The following is a 21,635-nucleotide window of genomic DNA, read 5'->3' as shown; positions in this document are numbered from 1 at the left end:
CTGAGTTCACTAAACACATTCCCCAAAGAGCTGGCAGATAATAGTCTCACAATGACACCTGCCACTTCCCCTAGCGTATACGCCTGCCTCTCCAACTCTCCTATTTAACAGGTAATAGGCACAATGGCAATACCATAGGTCTCAGTCATTGGTAGCCCATCTTTTGCTTTATTTCCAGTATTTATCCGGCCCTACGGAAATACAATAAATGAATAACTATAATCATGCTGCATCAAGAGTGGGGTTGCTGGGTTTACTGTGACTATCAATGCAACAGAATAGAATATATAATGATGAACAGGGGACTGTTTTGGTTACTTTTTATTACTTAGTTTTCCAGTTAGGCCCACCAGAGGTGCAGGCTAACAAACCCCACGCTCCAGGGCTGTATTTAGGTCCGCTGCCACCGGACCTAAATATGCCCCCTACATCGTGTGTGTGTGACGTTTTGGGAACCTTTAGAAAACAAATATACAGGTGCCTTAATATAAAAATGGCCTTGCCACACACACTATGCTGTTCGCAGTGGGAGGAACTCCTGGTGCAGGCACCCATGTTGGGCCACAAGCATGCAAATAAGGATTAGTGTCCCAGCTCGCAAATCATGGACATGTGTGTGACACAAATACACATAATAAGTGACCCTGGAGGCTTTCTTATTAAGTGCATGTATGTGACCAAACGTGGCTGTCTGCACTGGGAGCTCTGTATAAACATTTTTTGCACAAAATGATACTGTTTCCTCTGACTGGAGTATGGTCCCTATTAGCCTGAACTTCCGGTGACGAAAACAGTTTTCCACCAATAGGTGCCATTTAAAGACCAAGAAAGTCTCTAATAAATGCACTGGAATACTGGAAGATATTTTGGTAGGATTCCTCTATTTCTGGATTCCCCTCTTAAAGGGATTGTTCACCTTTATACTAACTTTTAGTATGATGTAGGCATTAATATTCTGAGATAATTTGCCCTTGGTTTTTATTTTGTATCTGTTTTTAGTTACTTAGCTTTTTGTTTAGCAGCTTTCCAGTTTGATATTTTAGCAGATATTTGGTTGCTAGGGTCTTGTTTACCATAGCAACCAGGCAGTGGTTTAAATGAGAGACTGAGGGAGAATAGATAGGAAGATAAGGAATAAGAGTAACAATAATAAAATTGTAAGCTTGCAGAGCAATAGTTATTGGCTATTGGGGTCAGCGATTTAAAAATTTGGAAAGATATAGAAGTGGAAGCCAAACAATTTGAAAAGTTTAAAAATAAATAATGACCAATTGCAAAGTTGATAGGAAAAGGCCATCCTATAACATACTAAAAGTTAATATAGAGGTGAACCACTCCTTTAACCTCCTCTTTATAACCAATGTATTATCCAGTGCCACCATGACCGTTATGCGCTAAATCCTCTTATCATACAGCACAATCCTGAAATGCAGAGATATCAAATCATTGTTTATTTAGTAAATATTCTACATGAAAAAATTTCCCTGTAAAAATGGACGAGTCTGCTTTATAATTGTATAAGTTGAAAAAAAAAAAACCCCAACTGTTTTGAAAGCGGGCTTATGGCGATGAAGAGGACGGACGTGGAACATTTCTTATGATAGACATTTTAATTTAATAGAAAGAGACAGCAGCATGTGTGAGGTTAGAAAGGTTAAGTGATTCAAATCAAATGTCAGGACAACCCAAGTTCTTGCATTTTAAGCAAACAGATACAGGGCAAAATGCAATCTGTATTTCCCTGTGTAATGAAATCATTCAGTTGCACTGATTTTTGGCAACATGAACTTTTTGTTCTGTGATAAAATAGTTGTGCCCCGTAGTCGTGCGCTGCTGCCTGTTATATCTATGTGTTTTGTGTGAAAATGTTCGGTTTAATCCCCCCCAAATAAAACTGCAGCATTATATGTACAAAATCAGTAACCTTTAGTGTTCCCTCTCTTTCCTATAGGAAGCAGCCCCCAGGACAGCCCAAGGAACTTCTCTCCCAGCGCGTCGGCTCATTTCTCATTTGCACGAAGGTAGGAATTTGGTCCCGGAGTACACAGGGCACCATTTCTCTTTTTCCAGCGCCTAATTAGCATTCTAATCTTATCTAATTGCTTTCTAATGTATTGTAGCGAGGAAATGACACATTACTCGGTATTATTCCGCTCCACGCATGACTTGCCCTACACATGCTCACAGTAGGAACTCTTTTAAATAAAGAAATTCTGTTTGTAAACCTTATTCTGTGTTATATAAATGGTCTTTCATATCTTTCAATGTTCATTCTTACTAATTTCCTCAGAATGTTACATATATTTAAATGATTAAAGCCTGTAAAAGTAAAGGGAATCTTGGTACCTGAGTAAAGCATTGGCATTTCCTTTCCGTTGGCAACTTATCATTTATATAAAGACTATACCAGCTTAGATCTTTTGCCAGTCACACTGAGTTCACAATGTAAAAGATATTGTACGTCATCATGGCATTTGCAGATAATTGAATAGAACGACAAAGTGCACATTGTAACAAGGAACTTGAGACACATTAAAGCTCTTTAAGTTTATTTGATGGAAACTGTAATAAGTATGTAGTCATCTCTCTGTTAAAAACCTTCTGTTATTATTCTTCAGGACTTCATATACACTCGACTTGTATTATAATCAAGAAGTGCATTTATTTTGACTTTAATTCTTTTTATTATTGCCTTGCATCCCATCTGAAATGATTGTAGCCTGGGCATTTTGGTTGGAAAAAGGTAAATTATACAGTAGGCAGCAAGATTTTAAAGGTCTTGTGTGCTCAGCCATTTGTGTATTTGAATTAGTGTGGTGCCAACAGATGCACTCATGCACAGAGAGCGTAGCTTGGATTGAGAACAAACAAGTCACATATTAGCCTTTTGTTTGGATCAACACACCTCCATTTGAACTTTCTCAATGTTCTCCTCCCAGGGTGGCATCGATGTGCAGTCTCGTATGGCTGCATTTCTATACATGTCAGAACTGAAAATGTTAAGGCAGGCCTGTTCAGCTCTCAAGGGATTTAATATGTTAGAAATGAGATTTTATTTATAGTGAAGGAGAGGTGGCATAAATATTTACCTGCTAATGATCTTGTGCATGGATGTCCTGCCCCCTTAAGACCATTGAGGCTTATGTATGGACCGCAATGCATCAGAATATATTAAAATTATTATGAGCTGTGAATTACACAAGTGGTATAACCTTTTGTAATTACCTTTCTATTGGTCCATAGGAGAACAAACAGTAATAAAAGGGGGTGTTTTTACGTCCTTTTTGGAATACTAAGATAACAATGTGCTAAACCTATGTACAAATTCCTTTCTAACCTTTCATTGTCACCATTACATTATTTATATGGGTCTGTAGGGGTTCTAGTAACTTGGCATCCCCAAGGGTCGGGCCAGATGGGCGAGATACAACTTAACCCCAGCTATTAGCATTAAACTTTTTGAAGTACATTAGCTCATAGAATAACATTCAGATTCTATTAATAGTTATTAAACTAAGTTATTGGATAGAAGTATCTATCAATAATATTATATAAATATAGAGTAAAATAACAATAGTTACAATAGTGACAATTAGGAGACTATTTAGTTTTTTAACTAAACGGTTTACCAGTTTAATGGATCTCTTTTTATCAAGGTCATCTGATCGCTACTAGATTTGGAAACCTTTTCACCAGGCAGTGCCACTAGCTAGGGAACTAGCTCTGGGAACATTGCAATCACTCCAAGGAAGGGGTGTGTGATTTTTTTGTTTGGGAAAGCTACCAATAAAAGGTTTCCACTGGAGAAGTTATAAATAATAAATATTAGTCTCTCTTTGGGGAAAGGGTTTGCTAGGTTCTGTATTTTTCATAGCAAAATGTTCTTTCATACCTCGTGCTGAAAATGGCAAATGGATTCATGATGTAACAGAATGGTTAGTATGAGCACAGTATTCAGTAAATACACCTACCTCCGAACATTTAATTACAAATTGTCCTTGTTTAGGTTTTTCTTTCTGGATTAATCTTGGCTGTCTTGCCTCATGGGACAGATTGGGGGTGTGGGTATAATAAATGATGTTCGTATAAAATAAGGTTGATAGAAAATCCAGCTCTGAAAGTTAATATTTAAAGGTTTCAGGGTCAGGTAAGTAGATTTGTGTGCTCTCCTGCTGTGTGACTTTTCACAGAAATCTGTGAGAGTGCTTCTCAATGTGTCCTTTGTTTAGGTTGTAACATAGGCCAAGCAACTCAGGCAACCTTCTCCCTTAGTCACAGCCCATGGCTGCTCTAGCAAGTCACACTCTGAGGGCAGATTTTAGTTTCACAGGAACAGACACCCTGTTGCTATTTTTGCTGTTAAGGGAAATCAGTTCTCTTCAATGGAAGAGTATGCTACCACATTCAGCTGAACTCAGCCGACACCTTTAAGGACATTGTTGGCTGAAGCAATGATGTAAGGTGGTGGGGTTCATGAAGTAGGGGCATGTTCATGCCATTTGGGGTTGGGACTGAGACATTGGAGGTGGGAATTGGCACAGTGTTGGGTTTCACAATGTTGACTAGGTCTGCCCAGCTCCTCTTGCTATCTTTACAGAACTTTATTCTTAGCAACTGCCATGTTGTTTACTTTCCCCGGTTCCAGTGGACCAGGTTCCCAAAAATCTGGATTTTTTTTAGTGTAGATGAAAGAGATGATTGCATGGTTATTAATTATTATTAATTCCTTGTTCATTTACAACAGGACTGATGGACGCCGCTGGTCTTTGGCATCCCTCCCCTCATCTGGATATGGAACAAACACTCCAAGCTCTACTGTGTCTGTAAGTTGCTTTGGTAGAAATCTTTTTTGCTTTTGTGTTGATAAAGGGGAACTAAGGCTCACGTTGCACAAGCTGGATTTTTCCATCCACATGTTTCAGACATCTCATCCAGCTCCTGTTTGCTCCCAGGAACTGCCAGATTAACATTTGGGTTTTCTGCTGGCGGACAGTCTGCCCTGTGTGACATGAGCCTAAAACAGTATTCCTAATTAACTTGATTTCTGTTAATTCATTTTATGGTATAGGGCTGTGGTGTCAGTGCCCATGGGCAGCAGCTTTAATTAGTTTACTTTTATTAATATATTTATGGCTCAGGGCAGCCATGCCACTTCCACTACCAGCAGTGCTAGGAGACTAAAGTAAGATCCTTACCTTCTGGAATGAGAAGCATGAGCTGCGTGGTGCATTGGGTTGTGGGGCGCTGGTGCTTATAAACATTAAGTACATTATGCCCTAAGCCCTGGACTTATAGGAGGGAACTAAAGTTAATAAAGGTTAATTTGGTTAGTTTATAATAAAGATTAATTTGGGTTTTTAGTTCCAATTCCAGTAGAAAAGATGTTCTCCAGCTGTATGCATGTTATATTTTTAATTCACATAGAAACTGACAGTGTGACTGGATAAATATAGGTCTCTTTGCTACACATATTGTCTAACAACACAATTGCTGATTCATAACTTGTGCAATGAATGTGTTTTGGTCCAATCTAAGTAGCCTGTGGTTGGACATGGACATTTAGGGTCATTGAAATTGTAGTAGCGTTGCTGTTGATCAGATGTTTAGACCATTGGGATCAAGTCCCAATTCGATATTTTATTAGGCCACCCTTGCACACATTCCTGCACTGGGCACAGTTTAGCGCAATGATTTATTTAAGGCTTATCTCCTTGAAAATTATGTTAATAAAGTTGTCCTAAACCACTGAGATGATAGACCCTCCTTATTATGCCCTGATGTACATCAGCACTGAGGCCTGGGTAAATGGATCCAGGAATATGTGTGATCAATGCAAAGCCTTTGTTGATAGGGTGATGATACATCTATGGGTGTCAAGTGTCCTACGTAAGCTCTATCTCCACTCTTTTACTATAAGATGCCCACTTTCAGGTTGCGGCATTTAAAACATTAGCTTTATGGCTGTGACTTTCAAATGGCCGAGAAGCTCTAATTATAAGGAAGCTAACATGTCTCAAGCAATGTCCATACTATAAAGGAAACCATCAGTGAGTCTAGTTTTATAGAAATGTGTAAGCTTACTTCTTGCTTTTGGTGCCGTTGTCGCCACTGTGCCACTCCTTTCCTGTCTGCAACATGACTTATTAGTCTTGGTGCTACGAGGAGAACAGGAAACACAACAAGATGTGCATCAGTCCAACCCCAACCTCTTCTGAAGGAAGCACGGCCTGGCTCCCCAGAACATGAGCAATTCACATCACACGGCTGTGTTATTCTTCCTCCCGCAGAACCACAGTTTGTCTCATCAGTTAAAGCTATTTAGACAACACCATTATTTTCTGTAAGAAGTCTAAGGAGAAGTAAATGATCTCCCGTTCCAGTAAATACCATTACTGTTGTATGTAATGTTTAGCTTTTTCTTTGGCAGTTCATGCATTGGATCCTTTCATAGCTATTCATGCATGTGATTGTTACCCTGAATGAAAACTGCCCTGGAGCCCAGAAAGTATGTTATGTTTACACGGATGCTATTCTGTTTCCTGATCCGTAACGTCTCATGTTTCTCAGGTCTGTGCAGTTATGAGGAGGCTCTACTAAAGATGTCCTAGGGTTTACTGGGAGCTGCTTTGGATATTTACTGTTTTTGTGCTGCAAACCCACTGGTGCTGTAAAACAACACAAAGAGCTTTAACAAATGATAGGATTAACACGCTGAGATGATTGCACTGTATGAATCAGCCTTGGCACATATTTAAGCTTTAGTTGGACCCACAGTAACCTCTTGGTTTATTGTGTCAATAATTTATTCAAGACTATCTCCATGGAAAATACTGTGTTAATGTAGTTGTTCTTAACCATTGGCTTAATTTTATTCCCTTATGTAGAGCATTGAGGCCTGAGTAAGTGGATCCATAGTCGCTTTAGAGTAGACTTTTGTACCGTGTTAGCCATAGAACAAAACCAGAAAATATAGAGTAGGTGATACTTTTTATTGGCTGAGTTGTGGATCCAAGCATAAACTCTGTACTAATGGTATTAAAGCCCTTCTCTTTGCAGTTAGACAGTCTTAACCCTCTATTCTGCCAGATTGTTTTTTTTTCATTGTATGAAGGAGGTTGGGCACTGATGTTGGGTGGTCAGGCCTGACTCACATTGGTGTTCATCCAACACTTAATTTCCAGTTCCATCTTTGTAAACCAGTTCTATGGCCCTCACTTTTTGCACAGGCTTATTGTCCTGATGAAGCAAGAAAGTACAGTTTTCATTGTATGATGTAGTGGCACCTATTTGTGATCATCCACACAATGATGGTCCATCATCCTCATGGGTGAAATGTGTCCTAACCAAGCTCTGTCTCCATATAAAGTTTGGTGTTCCTGATGCATCAACATTTTTAGATTTCTACTTCTGGACCATAAATTCTTAGAAGCACAATGGCTGAATGTGACCAGCTCACTAAAAGTAAATGTGTATAGGTGAAAGGTGTGCAAAACAAATTAGAGATCACATAAAGATGAGTGAAGTGTTCACTCCATACTGTCCATACTGGCAACAGGTGCAAGTGTAAGTTGTACCACCCAGACCAAGAGCTTACTCTGAGTACCATTTGGAAAGGGATAAACTTGACATGCTCATGTAAATCTATAAATGCATTTGCGGTCAGCTCTGTGTAAAACCACTTTCATTAAAGGGACTTGCATCAAAATGCGCTCCTTGCACATCCGTATAGTTGTGCTTGGCACTGCTTAGTTCTTCCTGCCTTCTATTCCTGAATTGAGCGCTGCCGTGCCTATTGATGCAGAGGAAATATGAAGCTACCGCCACCTTCAGACCAGGCTGTAGCTCCAGGGTTCCCTATGCACCCTGTGCCAGTTGGCGCAGTTCAGTGTATGCTGGAAGAACAGGACACACGTGTAACTTGCATTAACTTTGCTGAATTAGTTATTTGTGGCCATAGTGTACCCAAAGTGAGGGTGTCCCAAATTTCTGTTTTTTTGTCACAATACTGCATTCATCTTTATAATTAAAATATGCTTCTTCCCGGAATTGGTAACACAAATATTATCCCATACATCCTCTTATTTTGTTTTGTTTAGCATATTCCTAAATCCTAATTCCAGAATGGGTTTTGCCTGTGTCTGGCAGAGTTGATTTTGGTTGGACGAGTGGCTATCTTTACATGGGCATGTGATCTTAAGGTTCCAGTGAGGAATGTGTAAAATAGGGAAAACACCAAGAATGACACGCCCTGTTCCATAACACTACAGTGCGACAGTAGCCAGTGGAAACAAATTGCCATTCTGAAAACAATCAAGACTAAGGTAGCTTTTATAAGGATCTCCTATCAGTCAAAGAGTCAGTTTTTCTTTAGAGGTCACACCTGGACTTTGTGGCCTGACCCTCTCTTGCTTTCCCTCCATCATTCCTCTTTGCATTTTCATAGCCCCCTCTTATACACGATGAAGTCAAATGGAGTGACCATATTTGCACTGCATTATAACACAAAAAATTACTGAAAAATCTCATATTTTGTGCTTAGCGACCCCATCTGTGTGACATTTGGATGGTCCAGGAGTTATCTGGGAATTACTAGCATTTTTGTGATTTGCAGAATGAAAGGCTATACAGTTGGGGGTTTCGATACGCAGTTCCTGGAGCAGGATGTGTGTTTGTGTAGTCATTGAACTTGCTGTAATGTGTGGCTTTATTATGCGTGAGTGTGAATCACCCCAATGAGGTCATGTGTTACAGTTCCTTGCGTATCTGATTCCCTTCAACAGCTTTTAACAATAGAAAAGCAAGCGTGCAGTACTTTCCCAATACTCATCACTTTCCTTTGCTTTTCTCACCTTTGCTTGTTCATCGCTGTTTGTGCTCGTCACTCACTCATTATTAGACATCAACTCATTGCCCTTGGGAATGTTTTAAATTTTATCTCTGCTTTTCTAAACAGCTTATTAGCCATTGCTATGGGCAGATTAGAGTTTCAGCATTCCTGCAGATCCCAGTGTATGTGGCAAGATTACTGTGACCCAATGACCCAAAATGCAGTGCAGGGAAGCAGGGCATGATGGGTTTAGGAGGGCAGCCTGCCCCCCTTTAACTCTCTTAGTTCTAAGGGGGCTAGATATTGGATATTTTGAGTTTCCCAGGTATTGCTCAGGGAAGGCATACGCAAAAGCAGGTAATCCTACCTTTACTCGGTCAACTGGAGGATCAGCAGCTCCCAACGTCCTGCCTTCCTTACCTAAGAGGGAACATTTGTGCTTGGGGTCAGTCCTCTTGGAGGCGAGTAAGGATTGTTGGTTACTGTAAATGTTTGTAACAAGTTACTAATGTTATACAAGGCAATCAGTGTTATGTTTTATGGTTATGTTTTGGTGGGGAGAAAAGGTAGAGGGGTGTTGGTTTAATTAGGGTTTTTATTTTAAACTTTACAAGAAAAGATTAGCATAACTGACATGTTGGCCAATAATTCCTAATGGATTCTTTATTAACAAAAATCCTCCCCCACCAGTCCACTGGCAAAATGGTCTAATGTAGAACTGGATAGTTGGACACAGGCAGTTTTACATGTCATGCTCTTGGCATTCAGAACTATACTGGGTACCATTCAAGGGAAGGCACGGACATACACGTTCCTATAGAGATTTCCATCCTACAGATAATATATACACTCTACCGACAGATAATAGAGAAGATCTCACTGGGTAACAGAGAAGGGTGTCCTTGTTCTTTTCACTCATTCAGGCAGCATGACGCCGCTCTTCTTATTGAATCACAAGCAGAAAACACAACTGTATGAAATATTGATTGCGCTTCTAAATCCCTCACCAATCTCCACCTTTACTTGATTTTGCTGACTCCAAAACTGTAGCATTTTCCGATTTTTGTATTTATTTAAAAGAAATGTAACATTAAATATTAAAGAAAGTGGTTGGAGCAGGATTCCTGAATAATAGAGTTTCTCTGTTCCATGGGCGCAGAATCCGTGGCTGCTGGGTGTATTTGTGCACTGCTCATTCTGACAGCAACAAATCCAAAGGTTGGCCGGGCTCAGAGCAGAATGTCGGCAACTGGGCCTTATGTACTGACAGTATTCTGACCAAACATGTACTATATGCACTAAATGCTCATTCACTTCTGCAGAAAGATAGGCAGTGCTTAATGTAATGCATATATGCCAACAAGCACCTAAAGAGCAGTATAAAATATAATAATAATCTTGTTTAATTTATATAGTGTTCTCATTAACAGGGACTATGTACCCTTGCCAGAAAGCCTGTGTAGGTCACAGTACCCATTTGTCATCATTACATGGGGATTGTGCAGTGTCATTAAACAGCAAATAGTGCTTGTCCTCACACAGCCCAACCTCACACACACACACACACACAGCAAAGGGTTTATTGCTTAAACATCGCAACTCTTTGTGTCTGATTTAACATTGTCTTTATTCTGTTTAGCCCAGCTTGATAGCACTTATAGTATTACTGTGTGAGTTTGAGGTCCCTTATTTGAAAACCTGTTATCCAGAAAGCCTTGAATTACAGGAAGGCCATCACCCATAATATACAAATAATTTGAATTCCCTAAAGCAATTTTATTTTTCTTTGTAATAGTAAAACAGTAACTTGTACTTAATAGTAACTTAGCTGCCTGAAACTCTATTGGGTTGACCGGTTTCTTTGCAGATCTGAAGAATAAAGATCCAAATTACGGTAAGATCCCTAATCCGGAATACCCCAGGTCCCACGCATTCTAGACAAATGATCCAATACTTTTTCTACACAGTACCACAGTACTTACTAAGCAGCTAATATAGCTGTCCGGTTTTGACCCGGACAAGCCTGGTTTTCGGTAGGGCTATCCGGGTCAAAACTACCTACCCTGTTTTCCCAATTTAGAAAACTGGGCAGGATTCTTGAAGATTGACATGGCGATTGGCCAGTCGCTGTGTCCTAGCCTCACCCTGTGATGTTGTGCCCTGCCCTGGTGACATCATGCCCCGCCTCCCTACCCGGAGTTCCCAGGCAGACGAGGTGGCAACCCTATATAGAAAGCTGCAGCACAACATGAGTGATGATGTAGGGGTTAGCAGTGCTGCCTTATACATTTTTGGAGTCATGGGTTTGGTTGTGACCATGGAGTTATTGTACCTGGGCCTGCCCATATCTGCTCAGGTCGGCTCCCATAGTCCCTAAATATACAGGCAGGTTGGTTGACTCCTGATGAAACTGTCCCTGTGTGTGTTAGGGGAATATATATTATGGTTACAACCACATATTCTATACCTATGAGTTTTGTGGGGTTGCAAGCATCTACATCTCATTGGTTGGGATTTGCGCTGTATGTACTGTATTCTATGACTGGCAGGGGTTACAGATGTCCCAGCTACAATCAGCTAGGAAACAATAGTTTACAAAATCTTATGGGGGATGTGTGTAGCTTAAGCAACTTTCCATTGGTCTTCATTTTTTAATTTTTTTCAAAGTTTTTAATTCTTTTCTTTTCTGACTCTTTCCAGCTTTAAAATGGGGGTCACTGACCCCAGCAGCCAAAAACCCTTGCTGCATCAGGCTATAATATTACTGTTGTTACTTTTTAATATTTATCCTTCTATTTAGGCCCTCCTCTGTTCATATTCCTGTTTTTCTTTCAAGTGACTGCCTGGTTGCTAAGTTAAATTGAGCCTTAGCAACCAGATAGCTGCTGAAATTCGAAACTGAAGAGGTGCTGCAGAAAAAGCAATAAATAACAATATAATAAAGACCAAGTGCAAATTGTCTCCGAATACTAAAAGTTAATTTAAAGTTGAACAGCTCCTTACGGTAGCAAATTTGTTAAAAGAAAAAGGATTTAACTCAGCTATTCGAGATTATTTTAATAACTTCTACCGCTTGTGACTAAAATAATATACAAAGGCCATGCATAGATATTACCTGTGTATATCGTTATTATAATGTTATTTACAGTCACGGGGGGGTCCCTAACATTTTAGCACCCCCTAGTGATTCCACCTTTCTTTCTCCTTTAAGCCTGCCAAATACCTTTTAAACATAAATATAAACCCAATAGGATGCTTTGCCCCCAATATGGATTCATGCAGCTTAGTTACCATCAAGTACAAGGTAATGTTTTATTATTACAGAGAAAAAGGGAATCATTTTTAAAAATTGGAATTATTTTCTCCAAATGGACTTTTAAAGAGATGGACCGTAATTCCTGTCTGGATAACAGGTTTCCTGATTTAGGATCCTATATCTGTAAAGCAAAATACAAGCATTGTACAATCATTGTACATTTATAGAGGGGCTAAGAATAATGTTAGTAATTAGTGGTTTCATCAGTAAAGTGGGTTTAGTGATATCATGTGTGTTACATTTCCATCCAAACTGGTGTATTAGAAATACTGCGCCCCTGCTTGGAGATATCTGACCTTTATCTTGTCATTGTCCCTGTCTAATAAGCGCCGATATACTTGTAACTTACAGTAGGAGTATTTAGTGTGGCTCAAGCTACTCGGAATATTCAATCTAAATAGTAAATAACCTCATTTGGCTGAGAAATACATTTCTATGATAACAGGTGGGATGCCCTCTGCAGTACCAGTCACTTTTAAAGTAATTATATAGAGAGCATTTTCTTCACCGACTGAGCACAATTTGATTCCGTTTTAAAGGCTTTTCTGATTGGATTTCTTGCCAGTTAGTTCACAATGTCCTGGAATGTTTCATGGAGCCAGAGCTAATTCATAAAATATATAGCATTCACAGATTGCTTTCACTGGGAAGCCTGAGCCGCCTCGTGCTGAGTTTTGAAGGATCTGCTGCCCACTTCATCTTCAAGGGCTTGGAATCCTTGAGATGTCCTGATAAGCAGAAAGCAAGATTTGTTTCTGACAATCAAATCGCCGTAGCTAATAAGGAACTGTCAACACAAGCTGTCTATATAGTAATAAAATATTTGATATAGAGGCAAGGGTCTTCTAGGAAAGTATAAGCAATTTCAGGTAATGTATTTCCCATATGCTGAACTTCGCTCCTGTGCGGGTATAGATGTCTCTGATTCATGCATACGTTGTGCCTTTAAAGGAGAAGGAAAGCCATTTTGGTACTTTAATTGCCAGCAGATTAATCACAAAAGTGCAAGCTAGAATGCTATATTTATTCTGCAGAAAGCTTTACCATACCTGAGTAAACAGTCCTAGAAGCTCCCTCTGTTTAAGGTAGTTGCTGCCATTTTAGCTTGGTCTCAGTAGCTTCAGTGCTGTAGCTCTGATTTCCTGCAGCTGGCTGGAAAAATCGAATCACTGATTGGGTTACTGACAGGGCTGGACTGGGCCCCAGTGGGCCCTGCACTCCCCAGTCTGACCAGGTGCAAATTTGCCCACTGTTTATAAAACGAGCCCCAATGTTTCCATGCGGCCCTTATGACTTACAGTATGCTAAGCATAGAAAAATGGAAATTAAGCCTTCCTGTATAATCCATTATTATGATTATGGCTATTGTCTTAAAACTAGTAATGAGCGAACCTCTCCCGTCTCACCTTGTTGAAAAATCTGCCACGTGACAATTTTTTCTTACATGTAACTTTTTCTTTATCATCTTTGATGCTTTGAAGTGAATGGGCATTTTCTTGCATTTGCTAATAAACCAAGGAACCAGGGAATGTGCATTGATCAGTTCCCTCGTTTGTATGATAAAGGCTCTGCTTCTGAAGGAAGTTTACAGAATTCTGTGCCAAACAAATGTTATTTCTGGCCACTGACATAAGCTTATCTGAAATGATATGAAGGCAATATACTGCTTGCCATTATTTGCATTTTGATATGATTATAATTTCCTTAGAATAGGTGTATGTGGGTAGGGAGTTTATATTTGAGGCAGCTGTGTATTGAGTTGGGTGTGCACATCTGTATTTCATATTACTCTGTGAATGTTTGGCCATAAACTTTGTTTTGAGGAGGCTCTGAATCCAGCATTAGTGTTGGGCTAGGCTGAATCCCAGCACTTTCTGTAGGATTCTGTTTTGGCTGTATCCTTAGCGCTTGGCTGAAATAAATCCAAAGTGATTTTAATGCTCTGAACAACTAAAAACAACACTGTTTTTTCAGTATTTTAGGATTTTAATGATATTTAAACATGTAAATTAGAGTTTGGCTTTGGTTCAGTGTTAGTCTGATTTGGATTTGGTATTTGGACAGATACAAAAATGACTTTTTTTTTTTTGGTGCACCGTTGTTTTGGGGGCTCCAACAAAATATACTCCATCTGTAGATTCAGGTAAGTAGTAATTCCGGGGCTGTATCAGAAATTTACAGGAAGTGTAATCAAAACCCTGCCTTCCAAGTCACATTACCCTTTATAATGATAATCCTGCCCATGCCAGCCCATTCCCCACCCTGTAATGTTATTGCCCTGTGCCCATGTGACATCACCAAATACTTTTCGACCAGAAGGCCGGTGTTATTCTACAATAAGAGTGGCAACCCTAACAAAAGAAGAACAGAATTTGGCCTTTTCAGAATCACTTTTGATACATGGGCACTCTATGTATCTTTATAGCTATGTAACCCAGTCCTTATTCAACAAAATTAATAAAGGGGTGGAAGCTGTAAATCTATGAGAGGACTGTTCTAAGCAAGTTTTTGCAGTGCAGCACAAAATGCATTGCAAAAGACACAATGGAATCCCAGGAATGTAAGAAAGAGGAGATTTAATGGTAAATCTGGGAATATGAGGATACTTTTTCTATTTGACCTTCGTCAAGTTCCTTCTCTTTCTGTTTCTTTTTTCTTTCTTTTCTTTTTCTATTTTGGAAGGGCAGGTGAAGTGTGGAGTAAGTACTGGTATTGGATACAGAAAAGTGAGATATATAGTCCTGTGCTTGCTGGGCTGTAATGACCTGTCATTGTCCAATTTTTTTATTGTCCTCAACGAGTATTCCAATTACAACATTACTGATACCATCCATTTAAATTCTCCTTCGTGTGACCTTCGGCTCTAACCATATAAAGGCAGGTGTATAAAAGAATAAAATAAACACTTTTATTGTACTTTCTACTCTCTCAGTGTGGTTCAGTTCTTATGGACAAAAGAGCAGGTATTCAGGGTGCTGCCAACCAATATTTATTCAAGTATTTCACTCAAGTTAAGTGAAGTCCTAGAGGCCAAATAAACATCTGTTATTTGAGTTACAAAAAGAATATCTATTTTATAGACCTGAATTGAATTCTGGGGCATCTTGGGACACAGTACTCTATACAATGTTAAAACCAAGTTTGCACCTTCAATATATGTGGCCATATTGCAAAACAAGTATGAGACCTTTTATCCAAATTGCTCGGGACTTGGGGGTTCTCCAGATAAGGGGTCTTTCTGTAATTTGGGTCTCTATTAGTGTTGCCACCTGTCCGATTTTGACCCGGACAGCCTGGTTTTCGGAAGGGCTGTCCGGTCAAAACATACTTACTGAATTTGACACTGCAATTGGCCAATTGCCACATCAAAGCTCCGCCCAGTGGTGTCACGGCCTTGCCTCTTCATTGACCTGTGACTTCTCTGCCCGCCCCCTGCCCGGTGACCAACGCCTGCAGAGGTGGCAACCCTAGTCTCCATACTTTTTGTTATACTAAAAAAATAATTTATACATTAACTAAGGCCAATAGAATTATTTTGCCTCAGATAAGGATTAATTATATCTTAGTTTGGATCAAGTACAAGGTACTGTTTTGTTATTACAGGAAATTTTTTAAATTTGAAATATTTGATTAAAATGGAGTCTATGGGAGATGGACTTCTGTAATTTGGAGCTTTCTGGATAATGAGTTTCTGGATAACAGATCCCATACCTGTATTATCATAAGGCTTAGCTAGGTGGGGAAATGCCATACTTCTTCTGGAAATGAATATGTTTGTATTTATTTGTTAGCTAATTAGAGAATTCAGCAGAATACTCACTAAAATGTCACTCCCTGTTCCCCTCAGTCATCATGTTCATCCCAGGAGAAGTTGCACCAATTACCATACCAACCCACACCTGATGAGCTGCATTTTCTGTCCAAACATTTCTGCACCGAGAGCATTGCCAGCGACGACAGATGCCGGACTCCGCTGCGCCCTCGATCCAGGAGTCTCAGGTGTGTGAGAGCTGCTGCTTTTGGAATCAAAATGCAATTGGGAAAAGCCACTCGCCCCTTTGTTTATGAATATTTCACATGGAATATTACGTTCATTTACAATCAAAATGACTTGGTAGGGGGAGAAAAATTCCTTCATAACTAAGCCACGCAGTCCTTGTAGGCTGATGCCACACGTGTGTATTCTCTGCAAACTGAATATACGCTCCGCTACTGTATATTTACCCTACATGTGCCTGCACCCATATGAATGGAATACGCTCAGGTGCAGGGACATGTAGCCGATATCCGCCGAAGATATGAAGCCTCGTGGTTTTTGGCGGTTATCTGCTACATGGTCCTGCACCCGAGCGTATTCCATTCATTTGGGTGTAGGCACAGGTAGGGTAAATATACAGTAGCGGGGCGTATACTCAGCTTGCAGAGAATACGCACGTGTGGCATCAGCCTTAACAGGGTGTTATTATCCGTAGATATTTATTTCAGCTCTTATTTGTTGTTTTTCCGCTGTTTTTACATCAGTGGTAGCCATTTTTTATGGTTTCTGAAATTACCCATTGAAAGGGTAAAAATGGAAAACATTACAGCACCTTTTCAAACAAAACTTGCAAATATTTTCCTCATTGGGGTATATTTAATAAAGTGAGTTCATCAAGTGTATTTTCCCAACACATCTACTAAAAATTTGGAGTACTCTTTTGTCAAAATTTCTCACTTTCTCTGTGAAAGTGTTTTAGTGAATTTCCCCATACAATTGTAGTTTGGAAAATTCTGTATAGAATGTTTGCTATGAAGAAATAATGTGGGAAATGAACATAGAGGAGGTGATATAGGAAATAAGATGCAAAAGGGGCTGCTCTGTCGTTTTAATGGCAGTTCAGCAGCCTGAATCAAACAGGAAAACAAATGAGCATTAGGCACTCTCAGGATCCACAAACTAGCCATCAGACATTGCTGATGTTGTAGAGAATTATCATTCTACCAAAAATACACAAACAACAATATTCCTTTATTAGTAAATGTGCCCCATTGTCTTTACACAAGGAAAACTGAACTAAAGATGCAAGGGACATTGTCCTCTTCCCATATTCTCAGAAAGATATAGCTCAAGGGATATTTCCTGGAAATGTGCATTCAGGTTGCTGTATCAGGTATTTGGAAATATTAAACTCTCCTATGACACCCAGTTGGTAAAAAAAACTCTTAGGGTGAATAGTTGCGCTGACACATTAAATAAACTGGTGAACTAAGTTTGAATCAGTGTTAGATGCTTATGTCCTGTTCTATTTATTTTCCATTCTTGTAACCACAGGTTCTCGGTTGTAATGTAATAAAAATCACATAAGTGGCACCAGATGTTGTAACCCATTGCAGCCAATGAGAAATGTGCCATCCAAATGCAGTTGGATGATATGGGTTACTAAAACTGCTGCAAACTTTTCAATTTTGACTACTTGCCCTCATGTATCTTCAAAGATCTTGGCTGCTATTAGCTTTGAGCCCCTTGAGTACAAATCAATGGCACTTTAATTTACAGCAGTAGAATTTGATATACAGAGATGAAGCTTTAAGATTCGTACCTTCCTGTCTGTTTGCTGTGTAGCATGTAGATACTGTAGTTATCAATGCCTATTACTCCCCAGACTACAGCACTTTAGTCTTTAGTGTAATAGAACCATTTAAACTTTTTATAGTTGCTATAAAATTTGCAGACATGCAGCAAAGACTAATATTTCTAATATAGATTTATTTTTAATGCCTGTTTTAGAGACTTGTGAAGCTTGTGTATACTTGGTTCTTTATGTCCGATTAAAGGTTCTTCTAGAATAAGTGTTGGACCAGGGGGCGAAAGGGGGCCTTCACATACACCCAGGGTACTCCGCCCTAGTCGTGAGTTCCACTCGACATCACAACCCCCTTCTCCCCCCCCCCATACATTCCTTGTATTCTCTTTTGCACCCACAATTGTGGTTGGGGGAGAAGGTCAGGGGGAGGAGTGCCCAGGGTCCAGGGTTCCCCGTTATCCTGTCTGAAATGAATATTCTTAATTTCTGATTAATTGCTATGAAGCTTAAAAAAAAAAACCAGAAAAGGCAACACAACACTGATTTACTCGTAGCCATTATCTACCGATTCTGCACTTTGGTCTGCACTATAGGATATTAATAATTAAACTATTGCTTTGTACATTTAACAATAGAATATTGTACATCAGCGCTTAATGTTTATTAATGTTAAGGCTTTTCTTGAAACAAACAATAACATCTTTCTTTTTCATGATAAATGTAGTTTTATTGGTTGATAGCCTTCATTTCTACAGATTGATAAATATAGATCTGTGTTATTATTTAAGATTATTGCCTGCATATTTCTCATAGTTTTCTACAAGTGATTGTGTTCTTGCTGGTAATTGTGTTGATATATTAACTGCTAAGTCCCAACCAACTTAAGAGGTAATTTTCTGTGCTCGCAGCCCTGGACGTACGCCGGCATGCTGTGACCATGAAATAATTATGATGAACCATGTATACAAAGAACGATTCCCGAAGGTAATTTTATGGAAACGGCACGCTCTTTCAGCAGTAGCCTGAAAATCCCTCTGTAATGTCTTGTAACAACCACATAATGATCTTATATCATCTTGGTGCCTTTTTTGCTTTATTAGTTTTGTTTTATCTATTTTCAATTTAGTTCAGTATTATAAGTGTTTCATATTTAATAGTACCCGCAGTTATCATTTATTGATGCCTGTATGACAAGTTTCTTAACCATAAGTTGGAGATTTTGCCGCTGATCATGGCTGTGCAGGCTGTTATTTACATGAATTTGCCTGAAGTTGGTAGTGACAAGTGGATTTTGGGCAGAAAATGCATAGTATGTTCTGGCTAAAACTCACCTGTCAGTCCTGGTGTCTGCTGGAATTCATTCACGTAAATGACAGACTACCTGTCTATTCCAACAGCTGAAATACATTGGTGGAGAATGTATGACGTGTGCCATATACCATAACATCATAAGGCCTTCTTAAACAGCAGCAGTTCTTCAGCTTTCATCATTATTCATTTTACAGAAAGTGCCCTAATATAGGAATAAGCTGTATATTTAAAGAAGAACTTAAGCTTGGGATCTGAGCTTAGGGACCCACTCACAATATACTGTATATATAGGATATATTCAGAGTCGGATTCTGATCCGACACGGCAGCTCATAAATCTGTGCAGTTTGCATCAGAATTTAATAGTCAGCCCTGTAGTATCAGCTTCTATAATAGATGAACCTCATTTTCTGCTTGATAACTTGCAACAACCCCTAAGCTTAGCTTCTCAACAGCTGCCCAGAGCCCACTGAGCACGTGCAGTGGCATTGACACTCCTGACAAAATCCAAGATAAAGCCCAGCAACCTAACCATTGCTTCTTTTGCCATATCCATTCCTGACCTATTCCTGATGATCAGTATGATGCCCAAATCTCTGAAGCATAGTCATTGGCCATTCCAAGGGCCCACTTGAACCTGGCAGACATTTGACCTGCCCTAACATGCTATTACTAATGCCACTGCAGATATATATTTCACTATAAAACCCAAACATTTATTGTTTTTAAAAATGTACTATTCATTATTTGATAATGTGCCAAATGTCAACAAATTGCCCAAGTGACTGGGCTTTATTATATGCCTAATTAGGCCACGGCTCAGATGGAAGATCGACTTCAGGATATTGTCACCAACTACTCTCCAGATAGCGTGCTGCCGCTGGCTGATGGAGTGCTTAGTTTCACCCACCATCAGATTATCGAGCTGGCCCGAGATTGCTTGGATAAATCCCACCTAGGCCTCATAACCTCGAGATATTTCCTCGAATTGCAGCAGAAAATAGAAAAGTTGCTACACGAAGTAAGTATAACTCACACCCAAAATGGGGGTTTCTTTGTCTGAGCTCCGCTTCAGTTTTGTTTCCCTCCTTTATTCTATCTGCCCCCCCAGTCTTCTGCAAAGCTGTGTGCCTGGAATGCAATGCCACTTTCCGTGCTTTCACTCTTGTGATGTGTTTTGACTGTGCAAGGCGACTGAAGAGCCCTGCAATAGGCAGCGTGTCACTGAATTATTCATGCTACCAAAACTGTTTTCTGCCTTGGGAGTCTCACAGAACATGGTCTGGAGACTTAACAAGCAATTAGAGATAAAGGAGCTTAATGCTCTGTTTTTGGTGGGAGCTAAGTAAATTGCTCCTTCGTCTTCATTAGTCATCTCATTCTTCCCGCCGACACTAGTGTATTTAATTAGAAGAAGCCGCCCATGCTCCCTTGAGTTACATTTCATGTACGGTTTTCACTGCTGCGAGAAATGAAGACAGTGGGAAATGTTACCGCGCCGAGATCTGTTTGGGGCGCTTCTTCCTTGTGCCTAGTCCCTTTGCAGGACAAATTATGAGGTGTATCTTTTCAGATGCACTGAGATCTGCTTTGAATATATTTTATTATGAATATAGTTGGTATACTGCTCATCTGCCATATCTGTGTATGCAAGGCTTATGTTGCCCATGTGTATATTTTATCCAGTCAGGAAACTCTATTATATCTCCTTGTCAAGTCCAATTACCTGTACAATAGAATGCTATTTATGCCTGAATCCCAGAGTAGTGTATAATAATGTGAGGTTTTCTGTCTTCATTTAAACCTTGGTTTTACTTGTTTTGCTATACAGATATTGCCCAGAGATTACATTGTAAGAATAGTTCTACTCAGACTAGAAAAAACAGACATAACATTTATATACAGTTTTAAAGGGATGCCTCCACTCTCTATGCAAGAGTGACTAGACAGAGAGGTTACTAATACAGGCTACCTGGTGGCTGCCATTACTATGAGCTTTTGAGCACAGCACTGATAGGGACAGGTGTTGTACCCATACCCATCATTCCTAGTAAGTGACTTGCCATGACGCTAAGCTAATTGTGGCTGCTGCTTCTCTGGACTTGCCTCAGTAGCAACTGCAAGGGTCATTTTGTGATTGCGGCTGAAGGCTCAACTACCCCTTTAAACTACCCCAAAAAAAACTGTTGTGCCAAGTGAATACAAATGTGCATTTCCAGTCCTAATGTTACGTCTGCTTCTGATTTTAGGCTCATGAACGGTCAGAAAGTGGAGAACTGGCATTTATTAAGCAGCTAGTTCAGAGAATCCTGATAGTTATTGCACGACCAGCACGATTACTGGAATGCCTGGTAAGATTTTGCCACTGGTTTCATATATTTTGTTTTTACCAGCAAATGTCAATTTGATTATTATGAGCAAAACTAAGACACACACTTAGTAGTGTAATATTATCCCTGATGGTCCTCTCGGTGCCACATTCAGCACATCAAGGAGGCAGCTTGGCAACATAGTACCACGCCACTATCGATTCTGTTTTAGTGGGCTCAGCAGCCAGCTGTGCTGCACAGACGGAGTTACCTACAGTAAGTATGGGTTTTTGGCTTGTAGAGTGCCTG

General features: G+C 39.7%; 1 protein-coding gene across 8 annotated transcripts in view; it reads left to right on the top strand.

Annotated features, from left to right (window-relative positions):
- Positions 1-21,635, top strand: part of mast4 (microtubule associated serine/threonine kinase family member 4) — a 294,389-nt gene that overhangs the window by 222,438 nt on the left and 50,316 nt on the right. For all 8 annotated transcript variants that reach the window (XM_002934204.5, XM_012967214.3, XM_012967220.3 and 5 more), the window contains 6 exons: positions 1,952-2,021; positions 4,745-4,823; positions 15,991-16,142; positions 18,616-18,691; positions 19,829-20,038; positions 21,267-21,368. In XM_002934204.5, coding sequence (XP_002934250.3) covers positions 1,952-2,021; positions 4,745-4,823; positions 15,991-16,142; positions 18,616-18,691; positions 19,829-20,038; positions 21,267-21,368 — 689 coding nt within the window. The remainder of the gene's footprint in view (positions 1-1,951; positions 2,022-4,744; positions 4,824-15,990; positions 16,143-18,615; positions 18,692-19,828; positions 20,039-21,266; positions 21,369-21,635) is intronic.

Source organism: Xenopus tropicalis, chromosome 1 (genome assembly GCF_000004195.4).
Source record: "Xenopus tropicalis strain Nigerian chromosome 1, UCB_Xtro_10.0, whole genome shotgun sequence".
Classification (NCBI taxonomy): Eukaryota; Metazoa; Chordata; class Amphibia; order Anura; family Pipidae; genus Xenopus; species Xenopus tropicalis.
The sequence above is the reverse complement of the archived record's forward strand: the minus strand, read 5'-3'. Positions and strand labels throughout refer to the sequence as shown.